This window comes from Schistocerca cancellata, chromosome 3 (assembly GCF_023864275.1).
Source record: "Schistocerca cancellata isolate TAMUIC-IGC-003103 chromosome 3, iqSchCanc2.1, whole genome shotgun sequence".
Classification (NCBI taxonomy): domain Eukaryota; kingdom Metazoa; phylum Arthropoda; class Insecta; order Orthoptera; family Acrididae; genus Schistocerca; species Schistocerca cancellata.
The window spans coordinates 12,347,053-12,362,695 of NC_064628.1; the positions used below are offsets into that span (position 1 = coordinate 12,347,053).

The 15,643-nt window shown below is 38.8% G+C and overlaps 1 protein-coding gene across 1 annotated transcript in view; it reads right to left on the minus strand.

Moving 5' to 3' along the window:
- Nucleotides 1-15,643, minus strand: part of LOC126176786 (dedicator of cytokinesis protein 1) — a 475,112-nt gene that overhangs the window by 403,248 nt on the left and 56,221 nt on the right. Inside the window, exon 2 of the mRNA XM_049923958.1 lies at nucleotides 607-787. Within this exon, the coding sequence (XP_049779915.1) occupies nucleotides 607-787 (181 nt within the window). The remainder of the gene's footprint in view (nucleotides 1-606; nucleotides 788-15,643) is intronic.

The window sequence follows — 15,643 nt, forward strand, 5'->3', positions numbered from 1 at the left end:
ACATGTATCTGATGCAGGACATGGTTACCAGCCCAGCATTCACTTAGTGGGATATGAAAAACTGCCTAAAAACCACATTGCGGATGGCCACCTCACCAACCCTCATCATTAAACCATTAAGGAAATTCGATTCAGGTCGGGCTCGTCTCACCATGTCCTGGAAGTGGTGCATTAATGTGCTTGGCTATGCGGGCAGATTTTTGTTATGCAGAGAGCTAAGCATTAAGTGAACACTTTCAACCATTAAGAATTGGAGCTCTGCGAACTGAGAGAGCTATGTTTAAAAGTCAAATATAAAGTTCATACTGAAGGGTTATTACGATTACCCATGTCTATATTTAAACAGAAATGTGATTTAAGTCTCTTATTGAGCAACTTGGTTTACTAGACGGAGATAGGCCAGAGCTTATCATATTATAAGACATTATATTGACATATGCTAAAATCACCTTATTCATTTATGAGTTCTCAACTTTTAATTAAATGTCATAATAAAACACTTATCTATACAGAATCAAAAATTTTGATGTACAAGTGCATATTTTATTACCAATTAATCAAATCAAATGATTATGATTTTTACATTTAAGTATATCATAGACTCACCCCAATTTTGCACTGGCCGTATCCTTAATATGGATATAGTTTTTAGGAAATATTCCGCGCAGTGCACGGTTCTTTGTTGTGTATCCAAAATACCACTCCCCATTTTCTTCCAAAATATTAACGGTCTCCCCAACAGAAAGCTTAATGCGATACGGTTTGTCTTCAAAGAAGTTGTGAATGGCTGAAAAAAATTACAAGCAAAAATGACTCAGGACACTTTATGAGAAAGAATGGAAGATGAGATTAGAAGAAACAATTCACTGGATAATAACTTAGATCCACAACTGACAAGCAACTATTATAGAAAACACACACACACACACACACACACACACACACACACACACCAGGCTTCAGTCTAATCTGAAATACTTTTGGGGAAAAACCACGATTCATAGATATGCAGCAGTTTTCGTTCATGCCCTTCCTACTATAAACCCACGGTATAAACCTTTACAAAAGAATAAAACTACTGACAAGAGCATGCACTCTGGCGAGACTTGCTGGTGGGTGAATGTGTGTATTTTTGCTAGAGAAAGAGCATGGGCTTGAAAGCTAGTGTAAATACTGTTTTCTTTTGTGTGTTTCCATGTGCCACAGATAGGTGAATAGTTGCTTTTCTTTTATTTTATGTATTATTACATCCATGAATTTCCAGAGTCGATATACAACTCATGAAAGATAGACTACTAGCACATGAGGTACGTACACTGTACGCCAAAATATGGGGGAAAAAATTGAGTAATCACAAATTATTGCTGTGTTGTCCCATGTACAGATTGTCAAGCAGTTATTTTGTTTCACACTAATATTTCATTCCCCTAATCCCAGTAGAAGTCCTATCTCTCTGCAGTACTTTAATATACACAGATCACGCAGAACATTATGACCACCTACCTAATGGCTGTTATGTCCACCTGTGGCACAGACAACAACAGCAACATGCCATGGCATGGAAGCAATGAGGCCTCGGTATGTCACTGGTGGGAGTTGGCAACACATCTACACACTCAAGTGACCTAATCCCCATAAATTCTGGGGAGGAGCCGATGAGCTCTGATCCCACATTCAGTAACATCCCAGATGGGTTCGACTGGGTTCAGCTCTGATGAGTTGGGGGGCCAGCACATCAACTGGAATTCGCCACTGTGTTCCCTGAACCACTTCATCATACTCCTGGCCTTGTGAGATGGTGCATTATCCTGTTGAAAATGCCACTGCCATGCCATTGTGACACATGATCGTCATGAAAGGTGTACATGGCCTGCAACCAGTGTGCAATACTCTTTGGCCATCACGGTGCCTTGCACGAGCTCTACTGGACTCACGGATGCCCACGTGAATATCTCCAGAACATAATGGAACTGCTGACATCTTGTCTCAGTCTCACAGAACAGGTGTCAAGGAGCTCTTACACTAGAAGATGACAGACTCACACCTTCCCATTGGCACGATGAAGAAGGTACTGGGATTCATCAGACCATGCAATGCTCTGTCACTGTGCCAATGTCCAGTGCCAATGGTAATGTGCTCATTTCAGCACTGGCACGTGCATGGGTCATTGGGTGCAGAGGCCCGTTGTTCGGAGTGTTTGGTGCACTGTGTGTTCAGACACACTTGTAACCTGCCCAGCATTAAAGTCTGGTGTCAGTTTCACCACAGTCCTGTTTTACTAGTCTGCCCAGACTACAGTGTCCGACATCTGTAATGAAGAGTGGCTGCCCAACCCCATAACATTTGGACATGGTTTCGTATCGGTTTCACCACATGTTGAAGACACTCTCCACAGCACTCCTCGAACATCCGACAAGTCGTGCAGTTTCCAAAATGCTCATGCCCAGCCTCTGGGCCAGCACAATCTCACAATCTGCCCTTGGTCAAACTCTGAGAGATTGCACACCTTCCACATTCTACACACAGACAGCTTGCTCACTGATACTACATGCAACACGTGTGTGTCTGATTAGAAGTTATCCCTCGCCAGGTGACGCTGCTATCATCTGGACAGGTTTATATCAATAGCAGTTTTGGTGGTCATAATGTTATGGATGATTAGTGTATGTGGCAACTTCTCCAGTCATTAACTCAAAATTGAAGATAAGGCTACCATCAAATCCAAGAACAGCTTTCAAGGATACAGAACAAGTCAAAATATACATTGACAGCCACTGCACGCTACTTCCGCAAACTACACTAAAACAAATTATGACTAGTTCTAATCTATTCACACTGATAATTATGCTGTTTTTATTTAATATTTTGAACAAATTATTTATGTAACATTACACGGAACACTATGATCCGACTGTATATCATGCTGGCTTAATAAAATCTGTTTGTATCAATCATTAAAGTTACGCAGAATTCAGATCCCAGAGTCTCAGTTTTCTCATAAACTGTTGAAGGAGTATCTAATAAGGTAGTCTTTCATCAGGCTTTTGACTAGCTGAGGACTTTCAATTTCTTTCCTGGCATCTTCTAGCAGTCTATTACAGACTTTTAAACCAAGTCAACACCCTTGTCACTACGTCAATACAACGAGAGAGGGTTTTGTGCGTAAAACGTGCCAAACAAGGGTACTGAGAGATTCTATGTGAAACAGCGAGAAGTTTATTTAAATTTTATTTTTAATTTAATTTGTGACATAGCTTTCTGTATATGCAAAAGTTAAATTTTACTGTGCTGAAAAAATTACCGAAATTACAAAATTTCTTGAGGAAATATAGTTAAACAAAAGTGACACTTCTGTAGATGAAAATGAAGAACAACACTACATTTTATATTGGAGGTTTCAGCCATTGTTGTTGTTTCGATTGTTAAGTTTAAAGAGGGGAGTATTATCTTTTGGACGAACTTCAGTTTACAAGAGAGGTACAACATTACATATGCAGCTAATTTATAAAAATAACTATGCATTTAGTGTCCCACCTATGACAAAAAACATGAAAAAGATTACTCACTGTCTCAGCAATTATAGTAATTCTGTTTATTTTAGGTTATTAGTGATGAAAACCAAGAAAACATCTAGTGACCCATAAAGCAGCATGTAATATTAAATTACCATGTATAAATGTTGAAAGTAATTATGTCCCACCAGTGACAGTTTTTTTTTTTACCAAAATCTAAACCACTAAATGCTTCTTGACATTTTAAATTTATGTTAGTTGGTGTAACTGGTGCCTTAATATTTTACATTAATACTGACTTCTTATTTATTCAGAAAATGAGGAAAACAATGTCAGCTGAGCACATGAGAAAAAATTTGAGAAAAATTGTACAAAGACACCAGCAAATATAAAGAAGAATAAAAAGTAGAAGAAGAAGGAGAGAGAAAGGAGGGAGGGAGGGGATGGGGGGAGGAGAAGGAAAGGAGAAGGAGAAGATGGGAAACATGATGATAAAGGCACACTCCTGTGAAAAATTTTTAATTGATCATCACAAGAACAACGCTGATACAATAAGAAAGAACAGACTTGAACTAAAACCTGTGCTTCCCACATGCGATCATATAAATGCCCACCACAGTCTCCTGGTAAAGCTGTTTCTTGGGTAAAGAAGGTGCTTCCTTCCAGACATAAAAAAAATTAGAAGTCATAAAAAAAGCTTTTATGGAAAAGCCAGAATAAAAAGGTAGCAAAGCACATTTTCTTTGCAGACAGATGATTATCTTTTCAAAATACAGATCTTTTTCACAAGTGATAAAATCAGCAGGCAAACACCTGGTACAAAGTGTATCTACATCTACATGGATACTCTGCAAATCACAATTAAGTGCCTGGCAGAGGGTTCATTGAACCACCTTCACAATTCTCTATTATTCCAATCTCGAATATCTCGCATAACGCGCAGAAAGAATGAACACCTATATCCTTCCGTACGAGCTCTGATTTCCCTTATTTTACCGTAGGTCGGTGTCAACAAAATATTTTCGCATTCGGAGGAGAAAGTAGGTGACTGAAATTTCGTGAGAAGATTCCGTCGCAACAAAAAACGCCTGTCATTTAATGATTTGCAGTCCAAATCCTTTATCATTTCTGTGACACTCCCTCCCACATTTCGCGATAATACAAAACGTGCTGCCTTTCTTTGAACTTTTTCGATGTATTCAATCAGTCCTACAATGTACTCCGTCAGTCCCACACCGCGCAGCAGACGTCTAAAAGAGGACGGACAAGTTTAGTGTAGTAGGTGTTCCTTCCAATTTACATTGTCCGTAATTGTAATACCTAGGTATTTAGTTGAATTTACGGCTTTCAGATTAGGCTGATTTATCGTGTAACCAAAGTTTAATGAGTTCCTTTTAGTACTCATGTGGATTACCTCGCACTTTTCGTTATTTAGAGTCAACTGCCACTTTTCGCATCATTGAGATATTTTTTTCTAAATCGTTCTGCAGATTGTTTTGATCTTCTGATCACTTTATTAGGCAATAAATGACAGCATCATTTGCAAACAACCGAAGACGGCTGCTCAGATTGTCTCCCAAATCATTTCTATAGGTAAGGAACAGCAAAGGGCCTATAACACTATCTTGGGGAACGCCTGAAATCACTTCTGTTTTACTCGATGACTTTCCATCAGTTACTACAAACTGTGACCTCTCTGACAGGAAATCACAAATCCAGTCACATAACTGAGACGATATTCCATAAGCACGCAAATTTACTACGAGCCGCTTGTGTGGTACGGCGTCAAACGCCTTCCAGAAATCCAGGAATACGGAATCGATCTGAAATCCCTTGTCAATAGCACTCGACACTTCATGTGAATAAAGAGCTAGTTGTGTTTCACAGGAAAAATGTTTTCTAAACCCATGTTGACTGTGTGTCAACAGACCGTTTCCTTCGAGGCAACTCATAATATTCGAACACAATATATGTTCTAAAATCCTGCTGCATATCGACGTTAACAATATGGGCCTGTAATTTAGTGGATTACGCCTACTACCTTTCTTGAATACTGGTGTGACATGTGCAACTTTCCAGTCTCTGGGTACGCATCTTTCGTCGAGCGAACGGTTGTATATGATTGTTAAGAATGGAGCTAATGCATTAGCATACTCCGCAAGGAATGTAATTGGTATACAGTCTGGACCAGAAGACTTGCTTTTATTAAGTAATTTAAGTTGCTTCCCTACTCTGAGGCCATTTACTTCTACATTACTCATGTTGGCAGCTGTGTCTAGTCTATTGTAGATCCAGCAACTGGGAAAAAAATTAGTTGCAGAAACATTACACGAATATGACAGTAAAGGAAGTATTTTTCAAGCAAGAAAATCCACATATTGTAATCAAGTTTTTCACCATAGACCCAATGTATCTTTACAGTTTCTAACATGAGTGATCATCTATCATTTCTCAATAACATGCAGACACATAACCTCAAAGAAGTTACAGGCTCAGAATTAGTTGTAGAAAAGATTGTGCCAAAAATATCTATTTAGGAGAAGCTTCAAATTGGAAGAAGGAGATCAACCAAATACACGTATGTTGCATGGGCCGAGAGGCCATCCTCAGTCCATACAGATGGTTGGTGGAAGTGGTGAAGGATGCTGGCCTCACATGTGGGGTGCAAGCAGAGTCCATAATTTGCATCATTGGTCCCACAGTTGATCAGATTCTTTTGGTTTGGAGCCATGTGGAGGGTCTCAACCAAAGGATTCTTGTCTCTGTGATGGTCTTCGCTGCAGATTTCTAGTCCTGCATTATTGGTTAGGGATTTGTAGGTGTCCCCTTGACAGGTCAAGGGTGCACTACACCAAGAAAGCACCTACTCGGGTAGCGGAGTACTCGTCAAGTGCACATGAGGGTTTTTTAGGTTAGGAAGTAGTTTGAGGTATTCTGATGAACACTTGCCAGTCAGTGTCGCAATTTTATCAGGAAATTTTGAAGTACTTGTAACAAAGTTCCCGAATTTATTGCTCTCCAGGAAAGTTCTCGTGCTCAAATTATTCTCGGGACCAAGAGCTGGCTAAAACCTGAAAAGAAAAGGTCTGAGGTATTTAGTGGCTCATGGAATGTATATCAGAAAGACAAACTAGATGCCATAGGCAGTTGACAAAAATATTGTTTCTATTGAGGTTGAAGTTGAGCGTGACGGTGAAGTTATTTGATCATATATAACAAGATTAGGTAAACCAAGTTAACTGTTGGATGTTTTTACAGGCCACCAGATTCTGCTCTGACATATGTGGAGTCATTCAAAGAAAATCTATGGTCAGTAGTGCGTAAATACTCAGATCATGAAATACTAGTTGGAGCGACTTTAACCTACCATGTATAGACTAGATTGTCTATGGTTTCACTGTATGGGGCACAGACAGACAGTCATGCAAAGTACATTTGAACAAGTTTTCTGAAAACTTGTTTTGTGCAGCTAGTTCGGCAGTCCACATGCAATGGAAATATCTTAGACCTTGTAGGTACAAATAGGCCGGACCTTATCGATAACATCAGTATAGAAATGGGATTAGCAATCATGATGTCACTATAGCAACTATTGTTATGAAAGTTAACAAACCAGTTAAGAAGAATCTGTGAGTGTTTCTGCTATAAAAAGCAGATATGCAGTTGTTACCATTTTACTTTGACAGTGAACCGACATCATTTAGCTCCAGTAAGATGGATGTAGAGGAATTATAGGCAAAGTTAAAGCAGATTGTAAATCTTAGTCTGGAGAATTATGTTCCTAGTAAGAGGATTAAGGATGGAAAAGACCCACCACGGTATAATAACGAGATTCAGAAAATGGTCAGGAAACAGGGGCTACTGCACTCTCAGTTCAAAGAGCACGCACATATGATGACAAGAAAAGTTTCGTAGAGATTTATGTGCCTATGAAAAGATCTATGCACAAAGCATACAACTACCACCATCATACCTTAGCAAAAGATCTGGCAAAGAACTTGAGAAAATTCTGGTCCTACATAAAAGCACTAAATGGGTCTTTTCTTGTTGACCAGGCTGGTGTGGCAGTTGAAATGAAAGCTGAAATTTAAAATTTCACATTCAAGGAATTGTTCATTCAAGAGAATCGTACAATCATACTGTCACTTGATCATTCGGACAGACTCCTGTACAGATGACAAAGTAATAAGTATCCATGGCATAGAGAACAACTAAAGGAGTTTAAAACAAATAAGTCACCAGGTCTGGATGAAATACAAATTCAGTTTCTGTATTTGATGTCCCATTGACATCAGGGTCATTAGAGTTGGAGAACAAGATAAGATTGCATCAAGGATGGGGAAGGAAAACAGCAGTGCCTTTTCAAAGGAACCATTCTGGCATTTGCCTTTAGCCATTTGCTTTAGGAAAAGCGCACTATGCCACCTCACTTGGTAATTCAATGTTTCAAAAAGCAATCCCCTAGAGCACTGGCCCCTTACCTAGCTTGCATTCATCATGAATCTCTCATCCAGTGCAAAGTCGTAAGCGGCTGGAAAAAAGCACAGGTGACTCAAGGGCAAAGGAGAGCCCTGCAGGATTACAGACCAATATTACGAACATCGGTTTGCTGCATAATCCTTGAAAACCTTTTCAGTTTGAATACAATAAATTTTCTCGAGACCAAGAATCTTATGTCCATGAATCAGCATGGTTTTAGAAAGCATCACTCATGTGAAGCTCAGCTTGTCCTTTTCTCACGTGGTATTCTAGGGACATTCCACATAAAAACACGCAATAATTCAAGGATTTGTAACCCTCTATCTTAGATTTTCATAAAACTTTGCACACTTGCTTATACTTATAACATAGGAACTTTTGTAAAATCTTTTTGGCCTCAGACTGCAACTTTATTTTATACTGAATTTTAAATGTAGTGATATTCTGATAACTCAGGCATTCATGAAGCTTTTGATTTGGAATTTTTTTCAGAAGTTAAGAAAAGCATACAGTTAACAGATATCCAGTTATTGAAGCAGTAAAGTTACAAAGAAAATTTTAAAAAAATATTAATTCATGTCAGTTTTCGATTTCAGAAAAAATGTGAGGATGTGGAAAAGTGCTTACATCACATTTCTCCAACCTGCTAGGAACCTGATTTTGGTATTAAAAAATCCCCTAGATTGTTAGATTTTTAATGAAATAAAAATTTTAATCAGTCTTCTGCTAATTGACACACACATCTGAAATCAAAATACTTTTTGCTGTGATGGAAAGAGGTCATTTTAAGTAAGTTCATGCACTCACTGTCATGTGACTAATTCAGTAATTTCTTAAAGGCTATAATATATGATTTGTGTTCAGCCAATCACCAGTTCACAGTGTTAATAAAGTGTTCTTGGACAGCAGTAGCTTGCTTGGAACCTTTACAGACATGAAAACAATGCAACAATTGCTGAGATTGATTGTTGAGAATAACTGGCATGCAGCGCTTAGTTTATTTGGCCTCAGATGCTCTTTGTCTTTCTGTGAGACAGGTCATATCTGTCTGTGGTGCGGCCCTGTCATTCCACTTGTATTAAGTATGTTTTAAGTGAATTAGTGCTCAGTTAATTGCAATGGCAAATGTGAATTCATGCACTGTTGGAAAATTACTAAAAACACCGTGTCATTTGCCAATCTTTACCTTAGTAAAAGCTCTACAAAAAAATAGAAGAGCTGAGTGAAGACCAATGAGATTTGATATACCTGCAATCCAATATAAGCTTTCCACAAGATCAAGAAAGTGCTTCCGTATGTGGACATCACAGATACTATTACTTAAAAGCTTTTGAAAGTCATCAAAGAACTTGTGATCCTTATCAAAACTAGACATAGCTGTCTCACTGGGAATTCCGCGATCGTTCATTAAGTAAAATATGGAGTTTCAGTCTTTGATCGCTATTCTTTATTTTCAATTACCGGTTTCTGCTTACATTGGTGAGCAATAAAACTTCAACATCAGATCTGAAGATGGGCAGCTAGCCCGAAACCGGTAATTGAAAATAAAGAATAGCGATCAAAGACTGAAACTCCATATTTTACTTATGATCCTTTCATAAAATACAGATAAACAGTTTAAAAAAAATCTTTGAGGCCAGTTTGCTCATCTTTGTGTAAAAGATTAGGTGCTAAAAGAATCTAAGTAAAACCAGGCCAAAAACTGTGTGCAACATATCGTAAGATTTGTGAATAGAAAACTGATGGCAGTGATAGAAATGAATGTGATACAAATGACCTGGACCTGACATTTTATGAATCAGTACTAAAAAGTCAGAGTATTGAGGATGCAAATAAAACTTTGCATGATTTGGGGTGCTCTCCCTTAAAACCTAAAGAATTTTCACCGTTACAAACCACTTTCTTGTGATTCTTTAGAGATTATAAGAGTAACTTTTGCTGAAAAGCCTTTCTTGATTTTTCATTAATAAAAATGCCCCATGGTTCATGGTGTGGGTTCCTGTAGTCATGTCCTAGTTCATGAACCACGGGCAACGTATGAGTGGCCAAGTAAGTGGTCCCGACAGTCGGGATACCAATTACTTTGGAATAAGGCTGGGCATCTCGGACATATTCTGAGTCGTGGTCACCTTTGTGCTCATACGGCAAAGACTACCAAATCCACCGGTTAGTCCCTCAGCCGTTAGGGGTAAAACCCAATGGGACTCGGGGCAAGTAAGGCTAGCAACCTGCTTCCCTGGTACTTTAAATATGATGCTGGCAACAATCAGAGCAAAATGCCTCGGACCTTTGGAGGTGATGGAGTCCCACCTCTAACTGACAAACCAGGGACTCCTAAGATACGACTTGGCAAACAAATGGTAATGAGATGGGGAGCTATTAATATCGATGGGGGCTACTCTGGGAAGAAGGTAGAGCTGGCAGAGGCTGCAAGTAAGATGGGGCTGGACGTTTTAGCTGTTAGTGACATTCGGGTAAGGGGTGAGAAAGAAGAGGAAGTGGGAGAATACAAGGTCTACCTGTCAGGAGTCAAAGCAGGAATAGCACAATGGGGTGTAGAGCTTTACATCAGGAAAGAAATGGAACCCAGCATAGTTGCAATAAGGTATGTAAACGAACGACTGATGTAGATAGATATCTTTTTAGAGTTATAATTCTCAAGATTTATAATTATAAAATATTTCAGGTCAAGGTGCAGCTAGCAAGAAAATTAGGATTGTGTCAGTATATTCGCATTGTGAAGGGACAGATCAAGATAAGATGGATAGTTTTTATGAGGCACTCAGTGATGTAGTTGTTAGAGTGAAGGACAAGGACAGTGTTCTGCTCATGGGTGATTTTAACGCCAGGATTGGAAATCGAACAGAAGGGAATGAAAAGGTTATGGGTAAATTTGGAGAGGATATGGAGGCCAACAGGAACGGGAAACAACTCTTGGATTTCTGTGCCAGTATGGGCTTAGTAATCACAAACTCCTTTTTTAAACATAAGAACATTCACCAGTATACTTGGGAAGGCAGGGGAACCAGATCTGTCATTGACTATATAATAACAGATCAGGAATTCAGGAAGGCTGTGAGGGACACACGTGTATTCAGGGGATTCTTTGATGACACTGATCATTATTTAATCTGCAGTGAAATTGGGATTGTGAGGCCGAAAGTGCAGGAGGTCAGGTCCATATGTAGGAGGATAAGAGCGGAGAAACTTCAGGATAAGGAAATCAGGCACAAGTACATAACAGCGATCTCAGAAAGGTACCAGTTAGTTGAATGCAGCCAATTACAGTCATTGGAAAAGGAATGGACAAGGTACAGGGACACAGTACTAGAAGTGGCTAAAGAATGTCTTGGAACAGTAGTGTGTAAAAGTAGGAAGAAGCAAACAGCTTGGTGGAATGATACAGTCAAGGCAGCCTGTAAAAGGAAAAAGAAGGCGTATCAAAAATGGCTACATACCAGAACCCAGGTAGACAGAGAAAGTTATGTTGAAGAAAGAAACAAAGCCAAACAGATAATTGCAGCATCCAAGAAGAAATCGTGGGAAGACTTTGGAAACAGGTTGGAGACTATGGGTCAAGCTGCTGGAAAACCATTCTGGAGTGTAATTAGCAGTCTTCGAAAGGGAGGTAAGAAGGAAATGACAAGTATTTTGGACAGGTCAGGAAAACTGCTGGTGAATCCTGTGGATGCCTTGGGAAGATGGAGGGAATATTTTGAAGAGTTGCTCAATGTAGGTGAAAATGCGATCAGTAATGTTTCAGATTTTGAGGTAGAATGGGATAGGAATGATGATGGAAATAGGATCACATTTGAGGAAGTGGAAAAAATGGTCAATAGATTGCAGTGCAATAAAGCGGCTGGGGTGGATGAAATTAAGTCGGAACTCATCAAATACAGTGGAATGTCAGGTCTTAAATGGCTACACAGGATAGTTGAAATGGCCTGGGAGTCGAGACAGGTTCCATCAGACTGGACAAAAGCAGTAATCACACCAATCTTTAAACATGGAAACAGAAAAGATTGTAACAACTACAGAGGTATCTCTTTAATCAGCGTTGTGGGTAAAATCTTCTCAGGTATTGTTGAAAGGAAAGTGCGAGTATTAGTTGAGGACCAATTGGATGAAAATCAGTGTGGGTTTAGGCCTCTTAGAGGTTGTCAGGACCAGATCTTTAGCTTACGGCAAATAATGGAGAAGTGTTATGAGTGGAACAGGGAATTGTATCTATGCTTTATAGATCTAGAAAAGGCATATGACCGGGTTCCTAGGAGGAAGTTATTGTCTGTTCTACAAGATTAGGGAATAGGAGGCAAACTTTTGCAAGCAATTAAATGTCTTTACATGGATAGTCAGGCAGCAGTTAGAGTTGACGGTAAATTGAGTTCATGGTTCAGAGTAGTTTCATGGGTAAGACAAGGCTGCAACCTGTCTCCACTGTTGTTCGTATTATTCATGGATCATATGTTGAAAACAATAGACTGGCTGGGTGAGATTAAGATATGTGAACTGCTTATTTTGAAGCAGTCTTGCATATGCGGATGACTTAGTTGTGATGGCAGATTCGATTGAAAGTTTGCAAAGTAATATTTCAGAGCTAGATCAGAAATGTAAGGACTATGGTATGAAGATTAGCGCCTCCAAAACGAAAGTAATGTTAGTGGGAAAGAAATATAAATGGATTGAGTGCCAAATAGGAGGAACAAAGTTAGAAAAGGTGGACAGTTTCATGTACTTAGGATGCATATTCTCACAGGATGGCAACATAGTGAAAGAACTGGAAGCGAGGTGTAGCAAAGCTAATGCAGTGAGCGCTCAGCTACGATCTACTCTCTTCTGCAAGAAGGAAGTCAGTACCAAGACTAAGTTATCTGTGCACCGTTCAATCTTTCGACCAACTTTGTTGTATGGGAGCGAAAGCTGGGTGGATTCAGGTTACCTTATCAACAAGCTTGAGGTTACGGATATGAAAGTAGCTAGGATGATTGCAGGTACTAGCAGATGGGAACAATGGCAGGAGGGTGTCCACAATGAGGAAATCAAAGAAAAACTGGGAATGAACTCTATAGATGTAGCAGTCAGGGCGAACAGGCTTAGATGGTGGGGTCATGTTACACGCATGGGAGAAGCAAGGTTACCCAAGAGACTCATGGATTCAGCAGTAGAGGGTAGGAGGAGTCACGGCAGACCGAGGAGAAGGTACCTGGATTCGGTTAAGAATGATTTTGAAGTAATAGGTTTAACATCAGAAGAGGCATCAATGTTAGCACTGAATAGGGGATCATGGAGGAACTGTATGGGGGGGGGGGGGAGGGGGGGGGGGCTATGCTCCAGACTGAACGCTGAAAGGCATAATCAGTCTTAAATGATGATGATGATGATGATGATGATGATGATGATGATGAAAAATGCCCCACAATGGACGTGCACTCGCCGTTTTTCATTCAATAAAAATGCCCCACAATGGATGTGCACTCGCCCTCAACTAAATTCTTTTGCAGCAGCTGCATATGATGACATATGGTACTTTGCCTTTGTCAGAAATGTCTGATGATGAAGAAGAAGAAGACACTTTACTCCTTTTTCCTCCACCCACCTGGACCAGCAGTGTCATTTTTTTGGCCTGAGAAGGAAGAGTCTTGCTTTGTGCCTTTAGAAAACATTTTACATGCTGTTGGTGTACCCAAATCAACATCATTAGGCAGAATGTATTACTTTAATGAAAAAGATATGAAGTTAACAGAACATATTTGTCACAGTGGATTAAAAGCAGAGATGCTCTTAAGAAGTTTCATTGATAGTTTCAAGAATCTTCAGTGATCATCATCTACATTTTAAATCAACATTAGTGTGGCTAGAATAATTGTGAGAAAGACACTAATTTGACACCCTAAATAAAGTTAATCTGTGTAATGAAATGTTTCAATTAAATTTAAAACTTTTGGCTCTGTATTTTCACGAGGCAGCCTTACTATAGGTTGTCAGTTTATATAATCTAATTTGAATGATCTTCTGACAATGATGTGATATTTGATAAATGAATATCCAATATCTATCAAACTTCAGCATGCTGCTGCTTTTTTCTTTTTTTTAAAAAGAAATATCAGAGTTTCAGTGAAAATAAATCTGGTATCAGCTGCCAGAAAGTATTTTACATATATAAAAATCATTGTTTGGACCACAACAGCTTAAGCTGATTTTCTATAGATTCCCATAAGTCAAGAATAGTTGTTAATTTTTTTCCAGAAAAGTAAGTCCCTTCTGTGACATCTGGAAAAATACGACTGATGTGCTGAAAATAAGATACTTTCTGTTATTATTATTATTTCTCTTTCCTGTCTCAGACGTTATGTCTGGTTAAAAATGGAAAGTGACGCAGACCTTGATCAAGCGTGGCTTCCTGTTAACTGTACGGTGTATGTTACATTGCATTTAGGAACTTTCGGGCAATTGAACATGTATCAATAATTACAGATTTCTTTGGATGTAGCTGTATTGCGTTGATGTACTGGTGGATATTGTGTGGTATGACTCCTGTAGTTGATAGTATAATTGGTATGATGTCAACTTTATCCTGATGCCACATGTCTTTGACTTCCTCAGCCAGTTGGATGTATTTTTCAATTTTTTCTCCTGTTTTCTTCTGTATATTTGTTGTATTGGGTATGGATATTTCAATTAGTTGTGTTAATTTCTTCTTTTTATTGGTGAGTATGATGTCAGGTTTGTTATGTGGTGTTGTTTTATCCGTTATAATGGTTCTGTTCCAGTATAATTTGTATTCATCATTCTCCAGTACATTTTGTGGTGCATACTTGTATGTGGGAACGTGTTGTTTTATTAGTTTATGTTGTATGGCAAGCTGTTGATATATTATTTTTGCTACATTGTCATGTCTTCTGGGGTATTCTGTATTTGCTAGTATTGTACATCCGCCTGTGATGTGATCTACTGTTTCTATTTGTTGTTTGCAAAGTCTGCATTTATCTGTTGTTGTATTGGGATCTTTAATAATATGCTTGCTGTGATATCTGGTGTTTATTGTTTGGTCCTGTATTGCAATCATGAATCCTTCCGTCTCACTGTATATATTGCCTTTTCTTAGCCATGTGTTGGATGCGTCTTGATCGATGTGTGGCTGTGTTAGATGATACAGGTGCTTGCCATGTTGTGTTTTCTTTTTCCAATTTACTTTCTTCATATCTGTTGATGTTATGTGATCTAAAGAGTCGTAGAAGTGGTTATGAAATTGCAGTGGTGTAGCAGATGTATTTATATGAGTGATTGCTTTGTATATTTTGCTAGTTTCTGCTCGTTCTAAAAAGAATTTTCTTAATTGTCTACCTGTCCATAATGTAGGTTTTTTATGTCGATAAATCCCCTTCCTCCTTCCTTTCTGCTTAATGTGAATCTTTCTGTTGTTGAATGTATGTGGTGTATTCTATATTTGTGGCACTGTGATCGTGTAAGGGTATTGAGTGCTTCTAGGTCTGTGTTACTCCATTTCACTACTACAAATGAGTAGGTCAATATTGGTATAGCATAAGTATTTATAGCTTTTGTCTTGTTTCTTGCTGTCAATTCTGTTTTCAGTATTTTTGTTAGTCTTTGTCTATATTTTTCTTTTAGTTCTTCTTTAATATTTGTATTAT